Here is a 21,247-nt window from a genome sequence, read left to right as displayed (position 1 = left end):
ATAGGACAAGGCAACCTCGTATAAGACATGTTTTCTCTGATCACGGCTTTCTTGTTTACTTCCAGCAAAAGAAATCAGAACCACACTATTTCAATCTCAATGAGTGGGAGATTGCTTACCAAATTAGCACCTTCGCCCAACAAAGCTTGTAAGACAAAGTCTGGGACCGGGAGCCAAGAAGGTCGACCCAATGCTGCACCCAGTTGATCGCACATCTCTTGAAACCTCACCGGATTAGGTGCGGTTCCATTTATAGCCCCTGCAAAGATGCAGCAAACCTTAGTAGTTCCTTGTATAATGTATTATAATGGAGCAACAAGTGTTACTGAACTTCTTGTTGACAGGAACAAAACGATAAAGAAGGTGTCTTGGGTCTGGTCAGTTTGATACAGGGTTTATTATTTCAAGAGCCAAAAACTAGGAAATAGCAAAGTGGCGGTATTCATCTCTGGAGTCTGATGCAAAGAGGCAATATTCATATTTAGCATCCAACTTTACATTACGAGAACCCTGAATAGAGATGTACTGGAAAGCTCTGAGAATTACACAGCCGAAGGTAATTGGCACAGAAGATCACTTATGGCTAATATCTAGCTATATCGTTTTTGGCCCACTGATAGCTTTGTGTAATCTTGGTGAATAGTTGCAACAGATGCTTTGACATGATATGACCAATCGATAGCCTCAACGACTGCAAGGAAGAGTGAGAGGGACGGGGCAACTGATCTTCGTCTCATCCAGTGTTACGTGCGCTTAGCCAATCAGCCATGTCTTGGGATCCCTCGAATTGCCCACCTAAGATCAAGTTTTGAAGACTTTCAGATCTGGTATTCCTCCAGAAACGGAATCTGCAGGCCAATCAGCCATGCCTTGGGATCATTTTACTTGCCCATCTAACATGGCAGGAGCTAATGCCTCGCTAAATTTTGCCCCTGTTTTTCTAATAAGTCTATCCCAACCATACCATAGTCATAGGACCTCAGCAATGAATCTACCCAACAAGTCATCTGCATAACTCTGACCATCCAAGATTGTTTTAACTGGCTCCTTCACTGATAACGTGTTGTTCAACTTGACATTTCCGTTCTACTGGAAATGGGTGATTCTTCAAATTTCCATTTGACAAAGAACACGTTCAACCCCTTGTAGCTTTCACATTGGCTGAGAATCATTGTCTTAATCGTCTGAGTGACAGGTAATGTACCTCTGGATCTCTGGTCAAAAGAGATATATTTCAATTATCTACAAGCTGTGATGGACTAGGACCATAGAAAACCATTCAACAATGTCATAGGTGCTAACGAGTGGGTGATGCTTGAATAAAGCAATCAGGGACCTCTAAAGATTCCGATTGTACTAGAGAAATTTATGAGCTCACCTTTATAAGAATCATTTGAAAGTGCCTCAATAATAAGATTAACCAGGTCATCCCGATGAATCCAAGAGAACCTAGAATATAAAAAGAAACTTAGCAGTATTCTCAAGAAACTTACGCTCAGCTGGCATGAACATCACATAATATCAGAATTTACCATTGTTTTCCTGATCCAATCGGCCCTCCAGCAAATAGCTTGAACAGAGGAATCATTTGGGCTATCCAAAAAACGCCCATCAAACCCCCACCGAAATGGAAGAGAGTTAAAAAGATGTATGCATAAGACAACCACATTCTGCTGCAAGCTCAAAGTTACCACATTTTGCAAATAGAATGTGAACAGTCAAATATCAAGATTCCTTTCATGATAGGGATTAGTCCCAGTGTCACTAAGTACCTTCGACAATTACTTTGCCAACTAGTATTCTTGAGCATGTACTACAAGTTGGGAAAATAAAATATTGACATAGATCCATGTCATCTATGCAGAAACCACTGTAAGCTAGATAAGAGGAAGAAGGTAGGTACCTAAAGCACCCCCATCATTATCTAGCACTATACCAATCCTTAAAAGTACTAGTCTCACACTGTCATCCACTGTCTTTGCTGTCTGTTCCCATTCCGTGCACACCTGACAAATTAGGGCAGAATCACATGATTGGAACAATTTTATAATAGAAAACTTGCAGTTTTGGCAGTTTTGACAAGAAATACATCTGCCCACTAAAGTCTGACCTTAGAAAGATAGTCTCTCCCTGAAGAACTAGATTCATCAAATGAGTCACTGTTACTTGTACCTATTCACCAGCCATGAATTTGGGGTTATGATCAATGCAATAAGTGTGAAACAAAACAAGAACCACAGATCTTAAAGAAAAAGTGTCTCTTATCATCACTTACCATAGAAGCCTACGGCTGTGGCATTAACCAAAACAGATGGCCTCAGCTCCTTTGTTGTCCAATTAATTGCTTCAACCACCTAGCAAACTCTCAACAGCTTATACAATGTACTCTGATTGAACTAATGATTTCCAAGGAAAACAACAATAAATAATCAAGATTTACCCTCTTAGTAGCTTGTACCCTGCTGTTAAGAATGTCCTCTTTGACCTGTTTGTTTGACAAGACACATAAAGTGATTTCTCTAAAAACTATAGCACTGAAAAGATATACAATCAATCTGCTTTGATCATGGTCCTAATCATTGTTGAGTTAACCTTTCAGGTTGACTCATGAAAAATAAATATAAATCCCCCCAGACAAAAGGCACATACTTCAGGTGTCCATCGGGTGCTAATAGGAGTTCCAGCCAGATTAACAACTGCAGTGGAGCCCTGAATAAAATTGCCCCAATCAGGTTCTTCAGCTATCTCCAAGCTTGGATACCTTTTAACTGCAAATCAACAGATTTTCCCATGTTTCATATTTGTAATGCCATCTTTATCAGATAAGTTTGAAAACCAATGCTTGGACTACCTTTTATTAGGCTAGTTCAACATATCTTTAACAAATATTAAAAGCATGTTACAAACAATGACATTATCTAGGACAATCAGAAAGGATAAAATGCTCACCATAGAATGGAAAGCAAGCTATCTTCTTAAACCCAAGCATGTTTTCTGAAAAATAACTGGTGATCCTGACAAAGTTCCATTGGACTTTCCCAGAAATTATCTGCTCTGATACCAATGCTACACTCCTAGTTCATTTATACCACCATTTTTGTTGCCATCTAGGAATTTAAGTAGAGCATGTTTGAAAGGCATCGAAACCTTCATGCCAGAGAGGATAGAGCAGACTACAGGCCTAGAGATGTAAGCCGTTTGCTGGAAAAAGGCAGACAAGCAAACATCTCTATAAAAGAGGCATGCCTCAAGCCTAAATTCAAACTGAAAACCCACATACAGGGGACACAAACCAGCAAAGAGAGTCACATCTAGAGAGGGGGTCATTCTACTCAACTAGTTCTCTTCATCGACGGATTTCATCAACATTCAAATAGTCCAATCTTCATTCAGATTTTTTGTTTCTTTGGCATTCAACCACACCCATGATTGAGAGGGGATGTTAGCAGCTATGTTATTCTGTGTCTTCATCTCTGTACATCTCCCATTTGTGAGATTCCTCCATTTTGGGCACATCATCTCAAGAGGCCTTGATCATTTCATCCACTGCTTTACTTGGCTTGTTTGCACTGCACACTAATCATTTTCGTGGAATGCATGGCACATTTGTCCACATGGCAACTAGCTGGCATCTTCCATCACCTAGGTACTAGGACCTCTCAGTATCCCCACGCCTTCTCGGAGTTGCAGTGGATCATGCCTACCTATCATTCACCATCGACCTCCAATTCACTGACATGCAGAACCATCGTGCAGCTCACCGACACCCGAGATACCTCTTTTCCAGAGAGACAAAGGATACCTATGAGGCGGAGATCCTTAGATTGTTACATGATGCAGACCCCAATGTTCCATTATAGGAGCTGACTCAGCAGTTCAGTGAGGCCCTACACATCACTGCAAGTGTAGCCTTCCCACACTCACAACCCACACAGAGAGCCTCCACCGGGGTGACGCCTCGGAACAGCTGGTATAATGATGAGTGCCGTGAGACCAGAGCACGGCTACAGAGAGAGAGAGCATTGGGGTCCACAACCCACAAACAGGCACAAATACTCTTTAGATGCCTCACACGGTGGAAGAAGAGAACATTCTTGGCCCAGTTGGAGCAAGTCCTATATTAGTTATTCTTGAGCCAAGACTCTAGAGAGGCTTGAAGGCTTTTCAGAGAGCATTGCCCGACCACATCTATTACGTCCACCGCTGTATGGGAGGAGTATGCAGCTAGTCTTTATACTATGGAGGGTCAGCCACCTCTTCCTGACCCACTTGAGCCTTGTCCAGAGACCACCACTTTCTTTACAAAAAGTAGGTCTGAGAGGCCATTGACAAACTTAGTAGAGGAAAGGCACAAGATCATGATGGATTAGTAGCCGAGCGCTTAATGCATGCTAGAGATTTGGTGGCAAGATTCCTAGCTTACATGTTTAACAGAGCCATGTGTGAAGGCCTACCAGAAAGCTCGAGCACGAACACTATTGTGCCTATCCTCAAGTCAGGGGACCCTACTCTACCCAGTAACTATCGGACTATCATGGTTGGGCATACATTGGCTAAGTTATATGCTTCCATCCTTGAGCATGAGTTAAGCAGGTGGGCAAAGATGCGGGGTCTTAGAGCACAGAGACAGGTTGGCTTTAGGAGAGGCTTCTCCACATTGGATCACATCCTCACACTCAGAGTGATCATTGAGGAGGGAAGGGCCCATGGCCGATGGACCTACTGCTGCTTTGTGGACTTCCGCAAAGCCTTTGACAAAGTACCGAGAGACAGGCTGATAAATAGATTGCATGTCATGGGAGTACTGAAAGAGCTCAATTGGGGTATTTTGGCATTGTATGAGAGAGTTGTGGGCAGAGTCCACACACCTGAGGGCCTTTCGGCACCTATTTACTCCACCATTGAGGTGAAGCAAGGATGCCCCTCTCTCCGACATTAATTGGCTTATACATTGATGGGATTATTGATAACATTTCACAGGAAGGAGATAGAGGAGCTCCACTAGCCGGCACTTGGATACCTCTCCTATTGTATGCAGATGACATTGTATTGAAAGCTGACTCTCCAGAGGGTCTACAGAGACACTTGGATACATTACAATCCTATACTTTGGACAATGGGCTTTCAATGAACCTTAGTAAAACCAAGGTGATGGTATTTAATACTACACCACCGTGGGTCAGGAGATTAGCACCTAATTTCACATATGGATCTGAGGAGCTGGAGTATATGGATTCTTATACATACCTAGGAGTCTTATTCACAAGGCCCACCTTTTCTATGCGAGAGGCAGCAGACACTAGACTGACTCGCAGATACACAACACTAGGTGGTTTGGAGAGGATGTGCTCACAGGTGCAATTCCAAGAACCCCGCACCAAGCTATGGCTCTTTGATACACTAGTCGCATCCACACTACTTTATGGAGTACAGATATGGGGGCCCAGTCTTGACCACCGTAGCAGATCAGGGCGCACTTATGATGGATGGAGGTTGATGGAGAAACCCCTACTATCCATGATATCCAAGATGATCAGATGTAAGGCCTCAGTGCCACATGAGATCATCAAAGCCGAGCTAGCAGCTACACCAATTGTGGTGGAGGCCCTCACTCGATCGGTCGCATACATACATAGCCTATGGGACTTACCTAGATACAGATATGCACCGTTGGCCCTTGATTCCTCCAAGCAGCTTGCCAGAGAGGGTGATACTTCATGTTGGTATGCACAGATGTCGGCCTGATTTGAGTTGCATGGCTTTAGCATGGACAAGTTACCCCCCTTCCAGTACTCCCTTGATGCACCATCTCTTGATCTGAGCAGGTTAGAGATCCGCAAGATCATCAGGATGGATCTTACCCAGTTGGATATCAGGCGGACATGGTTGATGCCAAGGCAGGAGCTAGGGACAAAGATAGCTTTCTACCGCGAGCATTTCCTTTTACTACAGATGATGGATTTATTGTTCACCCAAGATACATGGACGCCCACTTTTCCCATGGGATCAGATGTACTATTGGCCAGTTGCGCACCTCCTCACATCAGCTAGAGATTGAGACTGGTAGATATAGATCAATCCCACCACAGGAACGCATATGCCAAATATGCCAATTAGAGCCAGAGACAGAGGAGCATTGTATCTGTTGCTGCCCAGCGTATTATGAGGTCCGTGGTCGTTTCCACTGTCTCTTTAGAGACGGATTTGGACCACTATCCAGAGTCATGGATTTTACCGATCAGCGATGCCTTGGCCTCTTTCTTCTTGAGATATGACGGCTTCGTGACATGCGCCTCAGGAGTACAGCTGCTCCAGGATATCGAGGCTCTTCACAAAAGCAGCTCACAGACTTCTTTGCAAAGGAGACTCAGAAGACTTCTATACAATTACAGCCACAGTCCATACGAGAGCCTCTCTCACTGCCACAATCCACACACAAACAAGGAGTACTGATTGATCGAGCCGTTCAACTTAGCCGATCTAGACGTCCTAGGCCTCGACACAGACACCGACGACACCTTCATAGGCGGATACAAGGGATTATTGCTCGGGCTAGAGCTAGGCCCTCCATACCCACATGAGATTGTACCATTTGGAGCTCATTGTTACTAGATAGAGCTCTATGTTTTACACATAACCATAGTTAGTTTTCTTTCTTATTTTGCTTTGTGCTACATATTTTGCCCAGACAGTTGTACCATCATACACATGATTGTAACTCATGGTCTCATAGGTCATTTTGGCCTTTTATAGACATTAATATAATATATCATATATCATATCAGGCCCATTCTCTAGGTTGCATCAAGTTGGTTATGCTCTCATTGCCTATTTAAAGGCTACAACTCACATGCCTCCATACATCAGTCATCCAACCGTCATCGTTCTCACTCATCTTCCTAAATTAGATTCATATCTTCTGCCATCAATCTGGTGCCCTCATTTACTCCCACAACATGTAGGAGCTGATTGTGTCCATCCTTGTATCAATATTCAAATCATTGTTTTTTCTTCTATTTGGAGACCATCTCATCATTCACCTCATGAACATAGAGCGATAGGAAGAGAAAATCATAAGAGATTACATCTCTAAGGTCAAGAGCTTGTTCAAAAGAATTCCAACTACAGAAAGACCCACTACCAAGGCAGTCACTCAAGCTTTCATCAAGGGAATCCACGATGAAAGATCTATGAAACCATGGTAGGAAACTTGGGTCTAAACCGATCTAGCATTAATGACTTGCTCAACAAAAGGGAAAGCAGTAGGGATAAGAAGAGTACAAGAACCCGGCAAGATCCTCAACTAAGTTCTCCATCTTATGTTGTTTCCACAATCTTGTTGACTTATATTTACTTCAAAGTAGCAATCATTCATTATTTTAGTAGGCAAATGAAAGAAAACAAGAAGAAGAGTTCTAAAGATTTAATACAGAAAAAGAAGGATTGGCGAAATTGCGCACACCACAATCGCAGTTTACAGACAGTATACAGCACTTCGAACAAGGAAAAGGAGTGATCTGAAAGATTTCTAACCAAGTATCTTAGGGTTTAACCCCCCTTTCAGAGCCAATGGAACCATCTGATTTATGACTTGAGCATCAGATCACTAATTTTTCCAAGATCCCCTCCACAAAGAGCTCTTCTTCTCAGCCACAACCCTTCTTCTCTAATTCAACTATAAATATGAGACATAGAGAGCTGTTTAGAGAGGCACAAGGAGACTCCGAGAGGCTGCGAGAGAGAGGTAGAGAGAGGGAGGTAGAAGGATACCCCTCCAAGAGGCTGCGAGAAGGAGCTTGAGAGAGAGAGAGAGAGAGAGAGAGAGAGAGAGAGAGAGAGAGAGAGAGAGAGAGAGAGAGAGAGAGAGCAGTTACTCCGAGAGGCTGTGAGGGAGAGAGCTAGCTCAATTCTCCCTATCTCGGTCTTCGACTAAGTCATCTTCTCTTACACTCTCCCATCTTAAATCCATTCCTCCTTCTTTATCTCTCGAATCTGCTTGCGAACGATGGCCCCAAGTGAAAGATCTCTCCAAACGTTAAAACTCCCACCACAACCAACGGGACCGCGAACCAAGGGACCACAACTACAAAAACGCATCTCTTATGGATCAGGTGCACCCTGTTGTATTAGGGAAAAGAAATTGGGAGAAAAGAATGTTTACATTAATTATCGTAACTTAATTGAGCATGTTTCGAGATAATGAGCATACTAGGAAAATTTTGTCAATCGCATTCATATTAGGTGATCTATTAAAATTGCACTTAGAAGCCATTAAATTGCACATAAATTGCATGAAAATTTTATGCTAATATATATATATATATGAAAAGTTTCAAAAGTACGCATTAAACTGCAATTAAGCTAGATAAATTTTATATGTCCGCATCCATTTGCTTGGTTGAAATAATAGGAAATCATATTATATCTCATAAAACATAGATTGATTGTAATAGAATACGTAGGGTTTCGTTGTAGGGTAGCCAATGTCTTAAATTGGAATCAACATTGCAAAGATACTCCTTCATTTAAAAGAATGAGGAAATTAAATTAGGTTATCTCTAGAAATCTCAAACAATAACGGGGATAAAGCCGAGACTAGATACTATCGCAACAAATCAGAGTTTCCTTCGACAGAGAGAACAAAGATTTATCTAGTACATATTGTGCACTTCTGCTTGTGTTTGTACTTAGAAACACCTGTTTGGAAAAGGAGTCATCTAACAAAGGAATTGATAAGAAAAAAATCTTTCAAATTGGATTCATGTTGAAACACCTGGGAAAGGTGTGTTAAGCACCCCTAGCCACCAACCCTATCCAAGGGGACTTTTGATAGCCACGTCGGGAATGTGGACCGAACCCGTCGTGAGAGATCTCTCCATAGAAACACCTGTTCATAGGAGGATGCTCGGGTGCCAGGGGGAGGCTCTAACTCTAAATCCCTGCCTCCGGGTCCTACTCAGATGGTCTACGTGACTTGGGAAAAAATCTTGAGGCCCTGTTACTAGAACAAGGGCGGAAACTTGGAGGAAAATAAGACGCATCCTTATAGATTGCGAGAATCGTCCTATGGACGGGATTTGTATATCAGTTGAAATTTTAATATAAAGTTTACTTTCAAGGAATTTGTTTAATCTGTTTTTGTATTAGTGCATAAAATTACGTAAAGGAACATGTGACTAACGGGTTAATTAAGGAAGTTGCTTATATGTGTTATCACTAATGTGCCCTTAGGTAAGTAGGAAATTAAAGCTATTAAGGGAAGCGAGTGGGGGAAACCCCCGACGGGTACGTCCTACAGCAGGGTGGTCCTAGAGAACTGGAAGGCTTCTCAACATTCAAATTGCGATGACATATTGACCTTAGATAATATAGGATAGAACCCTGACTCATTTTGTTTTAGGGGACCGGAATGGAACTTTACTCTACGGATAGAGAGGTCGAGCGATGCATCCCTCTCGTTTCCCATTCTCTTTGAACCAAGTGCAATATAAATCCACCTCGGTTTAGATACTCTGCACAAAGTAGATCGTCTGAAGATCGACGCTAGAAGGCTGTAGAATGACTTGACCATTAGAAACCCAGGAGAATTCATGTCGATCCTAACAAGGTTGGCCGATACGCTTCGTTGCGGAGTAGACTCAGGATTCGCTATCCGACAAACCCTGTGACATTCCGTGGGAGTGCCAGGTAGTGTCTTTTAGATCTGACTTCCGATGGACTACTAAAACGTGTCACAACCCAGACACGTTACAGTTGGTATCAAAGCAAAGTAACAAACAACATAAGTAAGATAAGAGTACAAGGACAAGGTCAATGACAGCGGAAGAAACCAAAGGCGAATGCAGTCAGTGACTTTGTTCTTACACAGAGAAATGACCAAAACCTGCGATGCTTCTACTGTAAGGAACCCGGACACTTTAAAAGAGAGTGTCCCAAACTTGGTAAGGACCACCGCCAAGAACGATTCTGTGGGCAAACCAGAGCTACGCGTAGTTGAGGTCAAGCAGTAATGGGGAAGGCAAGGACTTCCAATATCACCATCAAGGAAATAAATGAAGAGAAATAACCAACTATGAAAGCAAAGATTGAAAAGACGGCAATCCATGCCACTCTCCATAAAAAGGGACTGAATCATCAATTCTCGGTGATCCAAACCCCTTCACACTACCAAGGTGAGAATTTCAAAACCTTGATTGATTGTGAAAGTACCCCTTCTTTTATTTCTCTTGCTTGTGTAAGGAAGCTAGAAATAACCACAATAGTTGCATCCACTTTACTTCTAGAATTAGCAAATGGATGTGAAATCAATTGTACTAGACAAACTGTCAAAGTGAGATTTCTACTCAATGGAAAGCCAACAATTGTAAAATTCAAAGTAATGAACTTAGAGGCTCATGAATGCTTACTTGGTATGGATTGGTTAGTACCCAACGATGCCCACATTCACTATGGAAGGGGCCAAATTTCCTTCCGAAGTTCTAAAGGGAAACTAGTCACAACTGAAGGGAAAACTGGTAAACCCAAAATCCAATTAGCAAAGGCATTACGGATAGTTAAGGAAATACAGAAGGGTTTATCCATCTACTTGATCAAGCTAAATAAGCTAAAGCAAAGCAAGGAGTCTGAAGAAGAACCTTAATGGTTGAAGGAGTACGTAGATATATTCCCCGAAGACTTGACAAAGCTACCTCCCCCAAGGGAGATTGATTAGGAGATCAAACTCATACCAAGCGCCGCTCTAGTTACAAAAAGACCTTACAAAATGTCTATTCCCGAAGCTGTCGAATAAAAGGAGTAGCTCAAACAACTTTTAGATCAGGGGTTCATTCGGCCTAGTAGTTCGCTATGGGGAGCTCTTGTGTTGTTTCAGAAGAAGAAGGATGGAATGCTCTCGCTATGCATCAACTACAAAGGGCTAAATAAAGTAACCATCAAGAATAAATATCCTATCCCAAGGATAGATGAGTTACTCGATCGCCTACAAGGGGCAAAAATCTTCTCAAAAATTGACTTAAGGTCAGGGCATTACTGAATCCGCATCAAGGATGAGGATATTCCAAAGACAGCTTTCAACACCAGATATGGACATTTTGAGTTCGCAGTAATGTCCTTTGGATTAACCAATGCTCTTGCTACATTCAATAGGCTAATGCAGGATATCTTTAGACCATACCTTGACGAGTTTGTTCTTGTTTTCTTTAATGACACCTTGATCTACTCCAAGGAAGAAGAAGACCATGAGCCTCAACTTCGCATTGTCCTTGAAATCATGAGAACGTACAAGCTTTATGCCAAAAAGAAGCAGTGTGCCTTCCTCAAACGACAAATTGAGTATCTAGGATTCACTGTATCAGAAAAGGAAATCTTTGTGGATCCTGCAAAGATTAAAGATGTACAAGAATGACCCCCACCAACCACTATTAAGAAAGTGCGTAGCTTTCTTAGTCTAACAGGATGGTATAGAATCTTCATCAAAGATTACGCCTTAATTGCGGCATCCCTCACAGATCTACTAAAGAAGCAGGTTGCCATAGTATGGACAGCCACTGAGCAAGCAAGCTTCGATCAACTTAAACATAGCTTAGTGGCAACGCTAATTCTGAAGCTCCCAAACTTGAGCAAGGAGTTCGAAGTTGTTACAGATGCCAGCTCACTTGCACTAGGCTGTGTACTAATGCAAAAAGGTCATCCCGTGGCATATTCGTCAAGGAAGTTAAAAACCCATGAGAAAAATTATACTACTCATGACTTGGAACTTTAGGCTACTATTCATGCCCTCAAACTCTGGAGGCACTACTTGCTCGGCAACAAATTCTCCTTTGTCACGGACTACAAGAGCCTCAAATGGATCTTTTTCCAGGCTGACCTCAACATGAGGCAATGCCACTGCAACGAGATGCTACAAGAGTATGACTTTGAAATAAGATATAGACCTGGCAAGGAAAATGTGGTCATTGATGCCTTAAGTCATAAAGCGTTCCTCAACTCTCTCATTATGGAGGAACCTTCGACGGCCGGATCACTAGCCACCATGGTATCAATGCCAAGCAACCCTATCCTCGAATTGGCTAGGGAAGACTCTAAACATGATCCACAATATTAGAAAATGATAAAGGAGATCCTAGAAAAGGACCAAAGTCCCAAACTCAAAGTTAAATACCAAGAGTACTCTGTCTATGAAGGCCTAGTCTACTTCAGGACAAGACTATGTATTTCTTCGAGCCAAAGACTTAAACAACGAATACTTTGGGAAGCACATGATTCTCCTTTCTTTGGTTATCCAGAATACGCCAAGACTCTTAACATGGTCAGGAAGAGCTATCATTGGGAAAGACTTAAGGGAGATGTACTCAAATATATCACGGAATGTTTGTCTTGCCAACGCATCAAGGCAGAGCATGTCATGATGCCTGGAAAGCTACAGCCCTTCGACATCCCTCAGATGAAGTGGGAATTTATCAACATGGACTTTGTTGTTAGGTTACGTCCAGTTCTAGGTGGGTACAACTCAATTATGGTTGTAGTAGATATGCTCACCAAGGTTGCATATCTCATCCCTATAAAGACAAATTATAAGGCTACAGATATTGCCAGACCGTTCATTAAGGAGATACTCAGACTCTATAGTCTACCCAAAAGGATCATCAATGATCGAGACTTCCTTTTCACATCTCATTTCTAGAGAGGGATATTTGAAGCTATTGGAATTTATCTCTGTTTTAGTACGGCCTATCATCCACAAACTAATGGCCAAACAAAAAGGGTCAATCAAGTGATTGAAGATATGCTTAGAGCATATTGCTGTCACGAACCCAAGAAGTGGATCCAATATCTACCCTTGGTAAAGTTCGCCTACAATGCTTCCTTCCGACAAAGTATTCAAATGACACATTCCCAAGCATTGTATGGGCATGATTGCCGTTCTCCATTAAATTTCTCAGACCCTACTTTAAGGGTAGAGGTTTCCAAGAAGATGCTAGAAGAAATGGATGAACAGGTTAAGGCCATTAGGCAAGACATCAAAGCCGCCAAGGATAGGCAGAAGGCTTATGCGAATTTGAACAGGCAAGAGCGGCTCTTCAAGGAGGGGGATATGGTTTTTATTCGTGTACAACACAAGAAGAGTTCCTTATCCTTGGGAGAATTTAAAAAGTTTAGCCCAAGGTATTGCGGACCTTACAGGATCCTCAAAAGTCTAGGACCTAATGCTTATAACTTTAACTCCCTGAAAATATAAAAGTTCACAGCATATTTCATGTTAGTCTACTAAGGAAATATATGTCTAATCCTAGCCATATACTGAGTGATCAATAAGTTGTAATGCCTAGCCAAGGAGTCCTTGAGCTGCAGCCAAATAAAATCCTAGATACTAGGGAGAGACAATTGACCTTTAGAGAATACCTTGTCCAGTGGAAGGATTATCCTAAAGAAGATGCCACATGGATAGATCAGAATGCTCTTCATTAATATTACCCACGGTTTCTCTCGAGATGAGGACATCTCGATTTCTCTAAGAAGAGGAGGATGTAATACTTCCACGCAATTAAAAATTAGTTGGTTAGTTCGAAAGTTAGCTAGTCAATTAATAAGTTAGTAAGGTTACTAAATAAAGACTAACTTAAGTAAAAACTAACTAATATTAATAACTAACAATTTTTATTTAATTAAAAACATTTATAGAAAAACCGATAATCGTAATCCGACATTTTTCCCGGATTGACAAGGACCGTAGCCACCCTTCACGGAAGTTACAACGTGAACGAGAGTTATGAGCTATATTAATCACTAGTGTTAATGTGTATAGTATGGATGGCCCAAAAATATTAGATTTTTAGGTAAAGCTAGCATATTTTAGATATTACTTATTATAGATATCCTAAAAAGCTATGGAGATTTCTAGAATAAGATGTCGTGTAAAAAAAGCAAGTGGTTTTTTTAGCTTGTTTTGGAGATTTAATACAAAAAATGAAGGATGGCGAAATCGCGCACGCCATGATCGCAGTTTACGGGCAGAAACAACACTATAAACATGGAAAAGGAGTGATCTAGTAGATTTCTAAAACAAATATCTTGGAGTTTTACCCCTCTTTCGAAGCCAATGGAACCATCTGATTTATGATTTGAGCATCAGATCACTGATTTTTCCAAGATCCTCTCCACAAAGAGCTCTTCTTCTCAGCCACAACCCTTCTTCTCTAGTTCAACTATAAATATGAGGCATGGGGAGCACTTTAGAGAGGCACAAGGAGACCGCGAGAGGCTGTAAGAGAGAGATAGAGAAAGGAAGGTAGAAGGATACCCCTCCAAGAGACTGCGAGAAGGAGCTTGAGAGAGAGAGAGAGAGAGAGAGAGAGAGAGAGAGAGAGAGAAGTTACCCCGAGAGGCTACAAGGAAGAGAGTTAGCTCAATTCCCCCTATCTCGGTCTTCGACTAAGCTATCTTCTCTTATGCTCTTCCATTTCAAATCCATTCCTCCTTCTTTATCTCTCGAATCTACTTGCGGACAATGTCCCCCAAGTGAAAGATCTCTCCAAATGCTGAAACTCCTACAACAACCAACGTGACAGAAAACCAAGGGACCGCAACTATGGGAAACGCATCTCTTATGGATCAGGTGCACCCCGTTGTATTAGAAAAAAGAAATTGGAAGAAAAGAATGTTTACATCAATTATCGCAACTTAATTGAGCATGTTTCGAGATAATGAGCGTACCAGGAAAATTTTATTCATCGCATTCATCTTAGGTGATCTATTAAAATTGCACTTAGAAACCGTTAAATTACACATAAATTGCATGGAAATTTCATGCTAATATATATATGAAATGTTTCAAGAGCACACATTAAACTACAATTAAGCCAAATAGATTTTATGCGTCCACATCCATTTTCTTGGTTGAAATAATAGAAAATCCTATTACATCTCACAAAACATAGATTGAACTTATGATAGAATACGTAGGGTTTCGTCGTAGGGAAGCCAATGTCCCAAATTGCAATCAACATTGCAAGGATACTCCTTCATTCAAAAGAATGAGAAAATTAAATTAGGTTATCTCTGGAAATCTCGGACGATAATGGAGATAAAGCCGAGACTAGATACTATCGTATCAAATCGGAATATTCTTCGACAGAGAGAACAAAGATTTGTCTAGTACATATTGTGCACTTCTGCTTGTGTTTGTACTTAGGAACACCTGTTTGGAAAAGGAGCCATCTAACAAAGAAATTAATAAGAAGAAAATCTTTCAAATTGGATTCAGGTTGAAACACCTAGGAAAGGCGTGTTGAGCACCCCCAGCTAGCCGCCAATCCTATCCAAGGGGGTTTTTTATAGCCACGTCGGGAATGTGGACCGAACTCGTCGTGAGAGGTCTCTCCGTAGAAATGGTCTACATGACTCAGGAAGAAACCTCGAAATCCTGTTACTAGTGCAAGAGCAGAAACTTGGAGAAAAATAAGATGCATCCTTACGGATTGCAGAAATCATCCTAAGTACAGAATTTATATCTCAGTTGAAATTTTAATATAAAGTTTACTTTCAAGGAATTTGTCTAATCTGTTTTCGTATCAGTGCATAAAATTACGTAAAGGAACATGTGACTAACGGGTTAATTAAGGAAGCTTCTTGTATGTGTTACCACTAATGTGCCCTTAGGTAAGTAGGAAACTAAAGCTATCAAGAGAAGCTGGTGGGTGGAACCCCAACGGGTCAGTCATATGACAGGGTGGTCCCAGAGAACTGGAAGGCTTCTTAACATTCAAATTGCAATAACGTATTGACCTTAGATAATGTAGGGTAGAACCCTGGCTCATATTGTTTTAGGGGACCGAAATGGGACTTTACCCTATGGGTAGAGAGGTCGAGCGATGCATCCCTCTCGTTTCCCATTCTCTTTGAACCAAGGGCGGTATGAGTCCGCCTCGGTTTTAGATGCTTTGCACAAAGTAGATCGTCTGAAAACCGATGCTAGAAGGCTATAGAATGACTTGACCATTAGAAACCTAGGAGGATTTAGGTCGATCTTAACAGGGTTGGCCGATATGCTTCGTTTCGAAGTAGACTCGAGATTCGCTATTCAACAAACCCTGTAACATTCCATGGGAGTGCTAAGCAGCGTCTTTTAGATTAAACTCCCAATGGACTACTACAACGTGTCACAACCCAGGCACGTTACAGCATGAAAAACTGGACACTGCTGCAGCATAGGAAGTCAGTGCAGCAGAAGATGAATGTTTCAATATAATTGTATCACAAATCTAAAACTGCAAAGAGTACACTGTACAATATAATATCCATCGTCAAACTGAGTGATGCAAAATCATTAATGCAAACAAGGAATACAAAAATTCCCGAGTAGCTGCTTCACCAATAAACATACCCAATGATGACAACAAAACAGATCTACACTCACTTTCCCTGCTTCATAAGTTACAATTTCACTCAAAAGAAAGCAGAAACAATCTAAATATGTACCAGTTCTCTTCAGTAATTGCACAAAGCTAGTACAGATAAATGTAACAAACAGCTGAGCTCAGTATCATAATACAGTAACATCAACTACAAAAATATTCAGGTTAATTATGTAATGCTCCATAAACATTTATGATTTGCTTTTTACCTGCTTACCAGGAAAAGTATTGCGTGCATTTGAAACTGATCGTGTTAGGATCCGAACTTTATGACCATCTGAATGCAGTGGGAAAGTGTATTAGCTACAAATCACGACAAGCTGATTCCACACCCCCATTCCAAAAAACAAAAAGAGCCTAAGACTCCAGCAGATTTACAGCTTTTCTAGTTCCTTGTTAGATACTTGACCCAACTTTTCCAAAGAATTCAATAAATAACCTATGAAGGGAGCATACCTGACAGAAGCCTTGCCACTAATTTTCTTCCAATAAATCCAGTTGCTCCTGTGATGGACACAATCATCTTTTCTGACTGTAAAGGGACCAAAATCTGCTTCCAAGTAAGATATCAACATGCGAAAACCAAAAAGCCAGTACATTACAACCTTGCCCAAAATATGAAAAGGAAAGAGTAAGTTGAAAATAACCTTATTGGTGCTAGACTGATCTGCTTCAAATACAATGTCAAAACGCTTGTAACATCTGTGCAGTCCTCGTTTCTGGATGAAGTGATGATCACAGAGTGAGGTACCGCTACTTTTGATAATAACAGACAAATAAAAACTGCACTTGACAAGCTTCATTATTCTACATCGCATCACATGGCAAAAACAGCAGAGCTTAAAACATATTCAGTGTTCACAGTCAGGCACTGCGCTTGTAATTTACCCAGCTAGCATAAAGTTTAGAAGAGTATGCTTGACTACAAGCCTAAAGGGATAGGAGACGTGTCATCTAAAAATTTCTTATAAATGAACGATACAAATGTGTATATAAAGGTTTCTTAAAAAAGGCTTCCAGGATAGCCAGAAATAAAATTCGCAACCTCCAGCATTCCTGCCTAGATAATGGCGAGATATGAAATGTGGAACTTGACAAGGGCCAATATGAGTGGAGAAGTCCCTCAAAGGGTGCCTAAGATGTCTAATTTGAGGAGTTGAGATGAACTTTCCAACCAACTCAATGTTATACACAAAAACCATCTAGCTTCCACAAAGTCCTTTTTAGCATGTTTGGCTCAACATGCAACCCAAGAGACATTCATGCTAGGACCATCTAGCATATGTGCTCACATGCAGTTCTAACTAGATGCATACCCCTCCCATCCCGCACTCATGTGCAGTGTCAATACTAGCCACTGCTCTCTGTTGCCCCAGGGGACAGTCCATGCATGTCACTGCTTTAAATTGAACAGCCAACTCATTGTCATGCATAATCTGCAACAAGAAACTGCTATCATTCCTACACACAAACTTTATGCTTTAGTAATAATGCAGTTAGTTTAATTACACCTTGAAGGGACACTTTGGCAGTCTAGCTGAAGGGAGGGAATCCATGGTCGTGTTGTCAAAGGAGTTTCGGCAGTGTGAAAATGGACACTTGACTAGAGGCAGCAATAGTAGAGTTGTTGTCTATTTCACCAAGTAATGATGGTCTACTAGAAGATTGACTTATCTTATGGCCTTGGGAAGCACTTGATAAGTCATGCTAGTGTGTGGCTTGACTTAAGCCTTGATTAGTCACTCAAGTGACTCACTAGAGAGTTAAATGGTAGAAAAGGAGTCGTGGAGTATGGCTAGAATCTTCAGTGCAATTTTCGGCCTCTTATGATAGGCGCCATGGTGCTATTGTCAAAATAACAGGTATGCTCTAATACCATATCAAAATAAGCGATAGTGCAAAGAGACAGTAGGGCTTGCGGGGAGTAACACAGAGTGTATACGGCAAACATTGAGAGAGAAGAGAAACTTAGAAACACAAGAAGAACACAGTGATGATGCATTGAATCATGCTATGAATCCCAAAGTGTCGAAGCTGTCAAACGCAGGGAAAGCAGCCCAAATGTTGACGCCAGGTGGATAATGATGACGCTAGATGATGGAGGATGGGCTGGGCTGCAAAAACACGTCCTAGTAGCCTTTGAGATAGATGAGTGACGCCAAGTGATGGAGGAGCCAAGCAACAAAAACAGAGGTCCCAACAGCCCCTGTGATAGACAAATGATGAAATCATTGACATCACAAAGTTTCACTCTGATACCAACTGTAACGTGCTCGCCTATCGGTTGTCGTGGCACGGTTTTTTTAAAGTGATATACACTATCGCCAAAGGCTAGGATGCTAACGCCAAGCTAGACATGATGACGCCGAGCAAGGAGAAGACCTCTAGACTGAAAAATGCAAGTGAAGATGGAGCTTAAAGAAAAAGGGTGATGACACCAAGCAAAGGATGGTGATGCCAGGTGGAAGATGCTCCAAATGCAACGCTTGATACTAGAACAAGGTGCCTAAAGCAGAAGAGGAAGGTTCAAGGTAGCCACAAGTCACAAACCATAATGTTCTCCTAAAGGGGTGTAAGGGCAGTGGAACGGGCTGAGGAGAGAAGGGAACTGGTACTGGTGACCGAAGAAGGTGGTGACGAATGACTAAAGAGATGGTAGAATGAATGAAGTGACTGGCTATTTATAGGCATAAGTTGTCTAGGGTGGCGAAGCACTGTGTAGGCGCCCACTGAAAATGTTGTTGTGGGCACAAGTATCAAGATAGAGTGCTCTTAGTAGCTGAGGTATGCACGGTGAGAGAGGGAGAGTGCAGAGTAGAGAGTGAGGAAGAGAGTGAGTACAACTCAATGTGGATACAATCACTCAAATATACAATTACTTTAGGTTTTTTGATAATATATATAAAGGACATGTGTAAGGGTGCATGCACACCCAAACACCGTAAAAGGCACAATGACCCTTTATTCCCAACAACCTCCCACCTAAAGGCAACGTGCCTGAAGGTAGAGGAAAGAATCCGCTAAGTCTATGTATGTACAAAGCCGAAATACACATATGCTATCCAATCCCCATTATCTCACAGCAATGAGCAAACCGCTCTGCTAGGAGACCCTTCGTGAGAAGGTTTGCAAGGTTATCATCGATATCTACCTTGACAAGCTCAATGCTCTTGCTATCAAGTATATCCCTAATAAAATGATACTTCACCTGTATGTGCTGTCTCTGCATAAAAGATAAGATTCCATGCTAGCATGATAGCACTTTGACTATCACAATGGAGGATAGGAACCTTTGTAATGCCAAGCTCTCTCACCAAACGTGAAAGCTATAAGGCCTCCTTGTATGCCTCAGTGGCAACCACATACTCTGCCTCTATAGTAGACAATGCAATACGCTTCTACAGCCTGGATATCCAAGAGACTGCTCTCCTATGATGAACGTGAACACATATCTTGAAGTAGACTTCCTGCAGTTAGGATGACCAACATAGTCTGCATCTATGAAGCCAACAACAGATGACTTTTGCTTCCCAAAGCAAATGCACAAGTCCTTTGTGTCCTTAAAGTATCTCATGATACCCTTAACTGCTTCCCAATGCTTTTGCCAAGATGTACCATGTACCTGCTAACCACTCCCACAACAAATGCAATGTCAGGACATGTAGCAACCATAGCATACATCAAGCTACCAACAACTACAGCATAAGGAATCTTGGCCATCTCAACCTTTCCATCATCAGATATAGGACTGTCATTTGCACTAAGTTTTACATATAGAGGCAACGGTACACCAATAGCTTCCTCCCCCTCCATAATGAAACACTGCAAAACCTTAGTAACATACTCCTGCTGTGACAAATAGAAAACACCATGCGATCTGTCCATAAGTATACGCATGCGAAGAATATGATTGGCCTCACCAAGTTCCTTCATATATAAAGCTATTGTGTAGCCTTTGTTTCAAGGATTCCAAGGCATAAACATCCCTCCTTGCAATTAGCATGTCACCCACATACAACCAAGAGAATAAAGCTGCCATCTGTTACCTTCTTGGTGTATAAGCAGTGATCAACTTGAGATCTATGGAATCCCTGGGATTGTATATAATACCATTCTCGTGGTGCCTATTTCAGCCCATACAAACTCTTGTTGAGTTTGCATACCATATGCTCTTTCCCCTTTGCAACAAAACCCTCAAGCTGCTGCACATAGATCTCCTCATATAGATCACCATGTAAAAAAGTTGTTTTTACATCCATCTATATGAGTTTTATATCTTCAGATGCAACCAAGCTCAAAATGGTTCACAAAGTAGCCATTTTGAATACATGAGAAAAATTTTCATCAAAATCGATTCTATGTTCTTGCTTATACGCTTTAGCAACCAGTCATGCCTTGTACCTTGGCAAAGAACCAAAAGTGACTTTCATTTTGTAAACCCATTTGCATGGTAGCACTTTTTGCCCTTTAGGCAAATGCACCAAATCCCAAGTGTCATTTTTCATGAGAGATTCCATCTCTAACAGTATAGCCTTATGCCATTTCTTGCTGTCTTTTTTGTCCATTGCTTCCTTGAAGCATGATGACTCACCACAATCTATCAACATGACATAATCAGCCACATAAGTGACACCAGGAACAAACCTATCTCGTTGTCTTTGCATTCTGGTTAACCTACGGACCCAATGATCAAGATTTGATAGATCTTTAGCCTGCGAATCTGCATTAACAGCTTGTTGTTCTCTGTAGGTTCAGCATGCTGTATAACCAGTTCTAGTTGTTCCAAAAGCATCTCTTCTTGCTGAAATTATGGTACATCATGGGTAATATCTTCC

General features: G+C 41.4%; 1 protein-coding gene and 1 pseudogene across 1 annotated transcript in view; one reads left to right on the top strand and one right to left on the bottom strand.

The window, feature by feature from the left end:
- SULA (NAD(P)-binding Rossmann-fold superfamily protein) overlaps positions 1-21,247 on the bottom strand; it is an 84,937-nt gene that overhangs the window by 426 nt on the left and 63,264 nt on the right. The window contains exons 3-13 of the mRNA XM_087680705.1: positions 17,060-17,131; positions 16,869-16,962; positions 16,630-16,689; positions 2,650-2,768; positions 2,441-2,485; positions 2,276-2,354; positions 2,111-2,172; positions 1,904-2,006; positions 1,533-1,593; positions 1,379-1,449; positions 120-259 (exon numbers count right to left, since the gene is read on the bottom strand). Coding sequence (XP_087536831.1) covers positions 120-259; positions 1,379-1,449; positions 1,533-1,593; positions 1,904-2,006; positions 2,111-2,172; positions 2,276-2,354; positions 2,441-2,485; positions 2,650-2,768; positions 16,630-16,689; positions 16,869-16,962; positions 17,060-17,131 — 906 coding nt within the window. The remainder of the gene's footprint in view (positions 1-119; positions 260-1,378; positions 1,450-1,532; positions 1,594-1,903; positions 2,007-2,110; positions 2,173-2,275; positions 2,355-2,440; positions 2,486-2,649; positions 2,769-16,629; positions 16,690-16,868; positions 16,963-17,059; positions 17,132-21,247) is intronic.
- Positions 4,796-6,702, top strand: LOC148034731 (uncharacterized; annotated as a pseudogene).

The sequence above is a fragment of the Lygodium microphyllum genome, chromosome 6 (assembly GCF_053477565.2).
Source record: "Lygodium microphyllum isolate KBCC chromosome 6, Lygodium_microphyllum_v1.1.10, whole genome shotgun sequence".
Taxonomy (NCBI): domain Eukaryota; kingdom Viridiplantae; phylum Streptophyta; class Polypodiopsida; order Schizaeales; family Lygodiaceae; genus Lygodium; species Lygodium microphyllum.
This window is presented reverse-complemented; position numbering and strand designations above follow the sequence as displayed.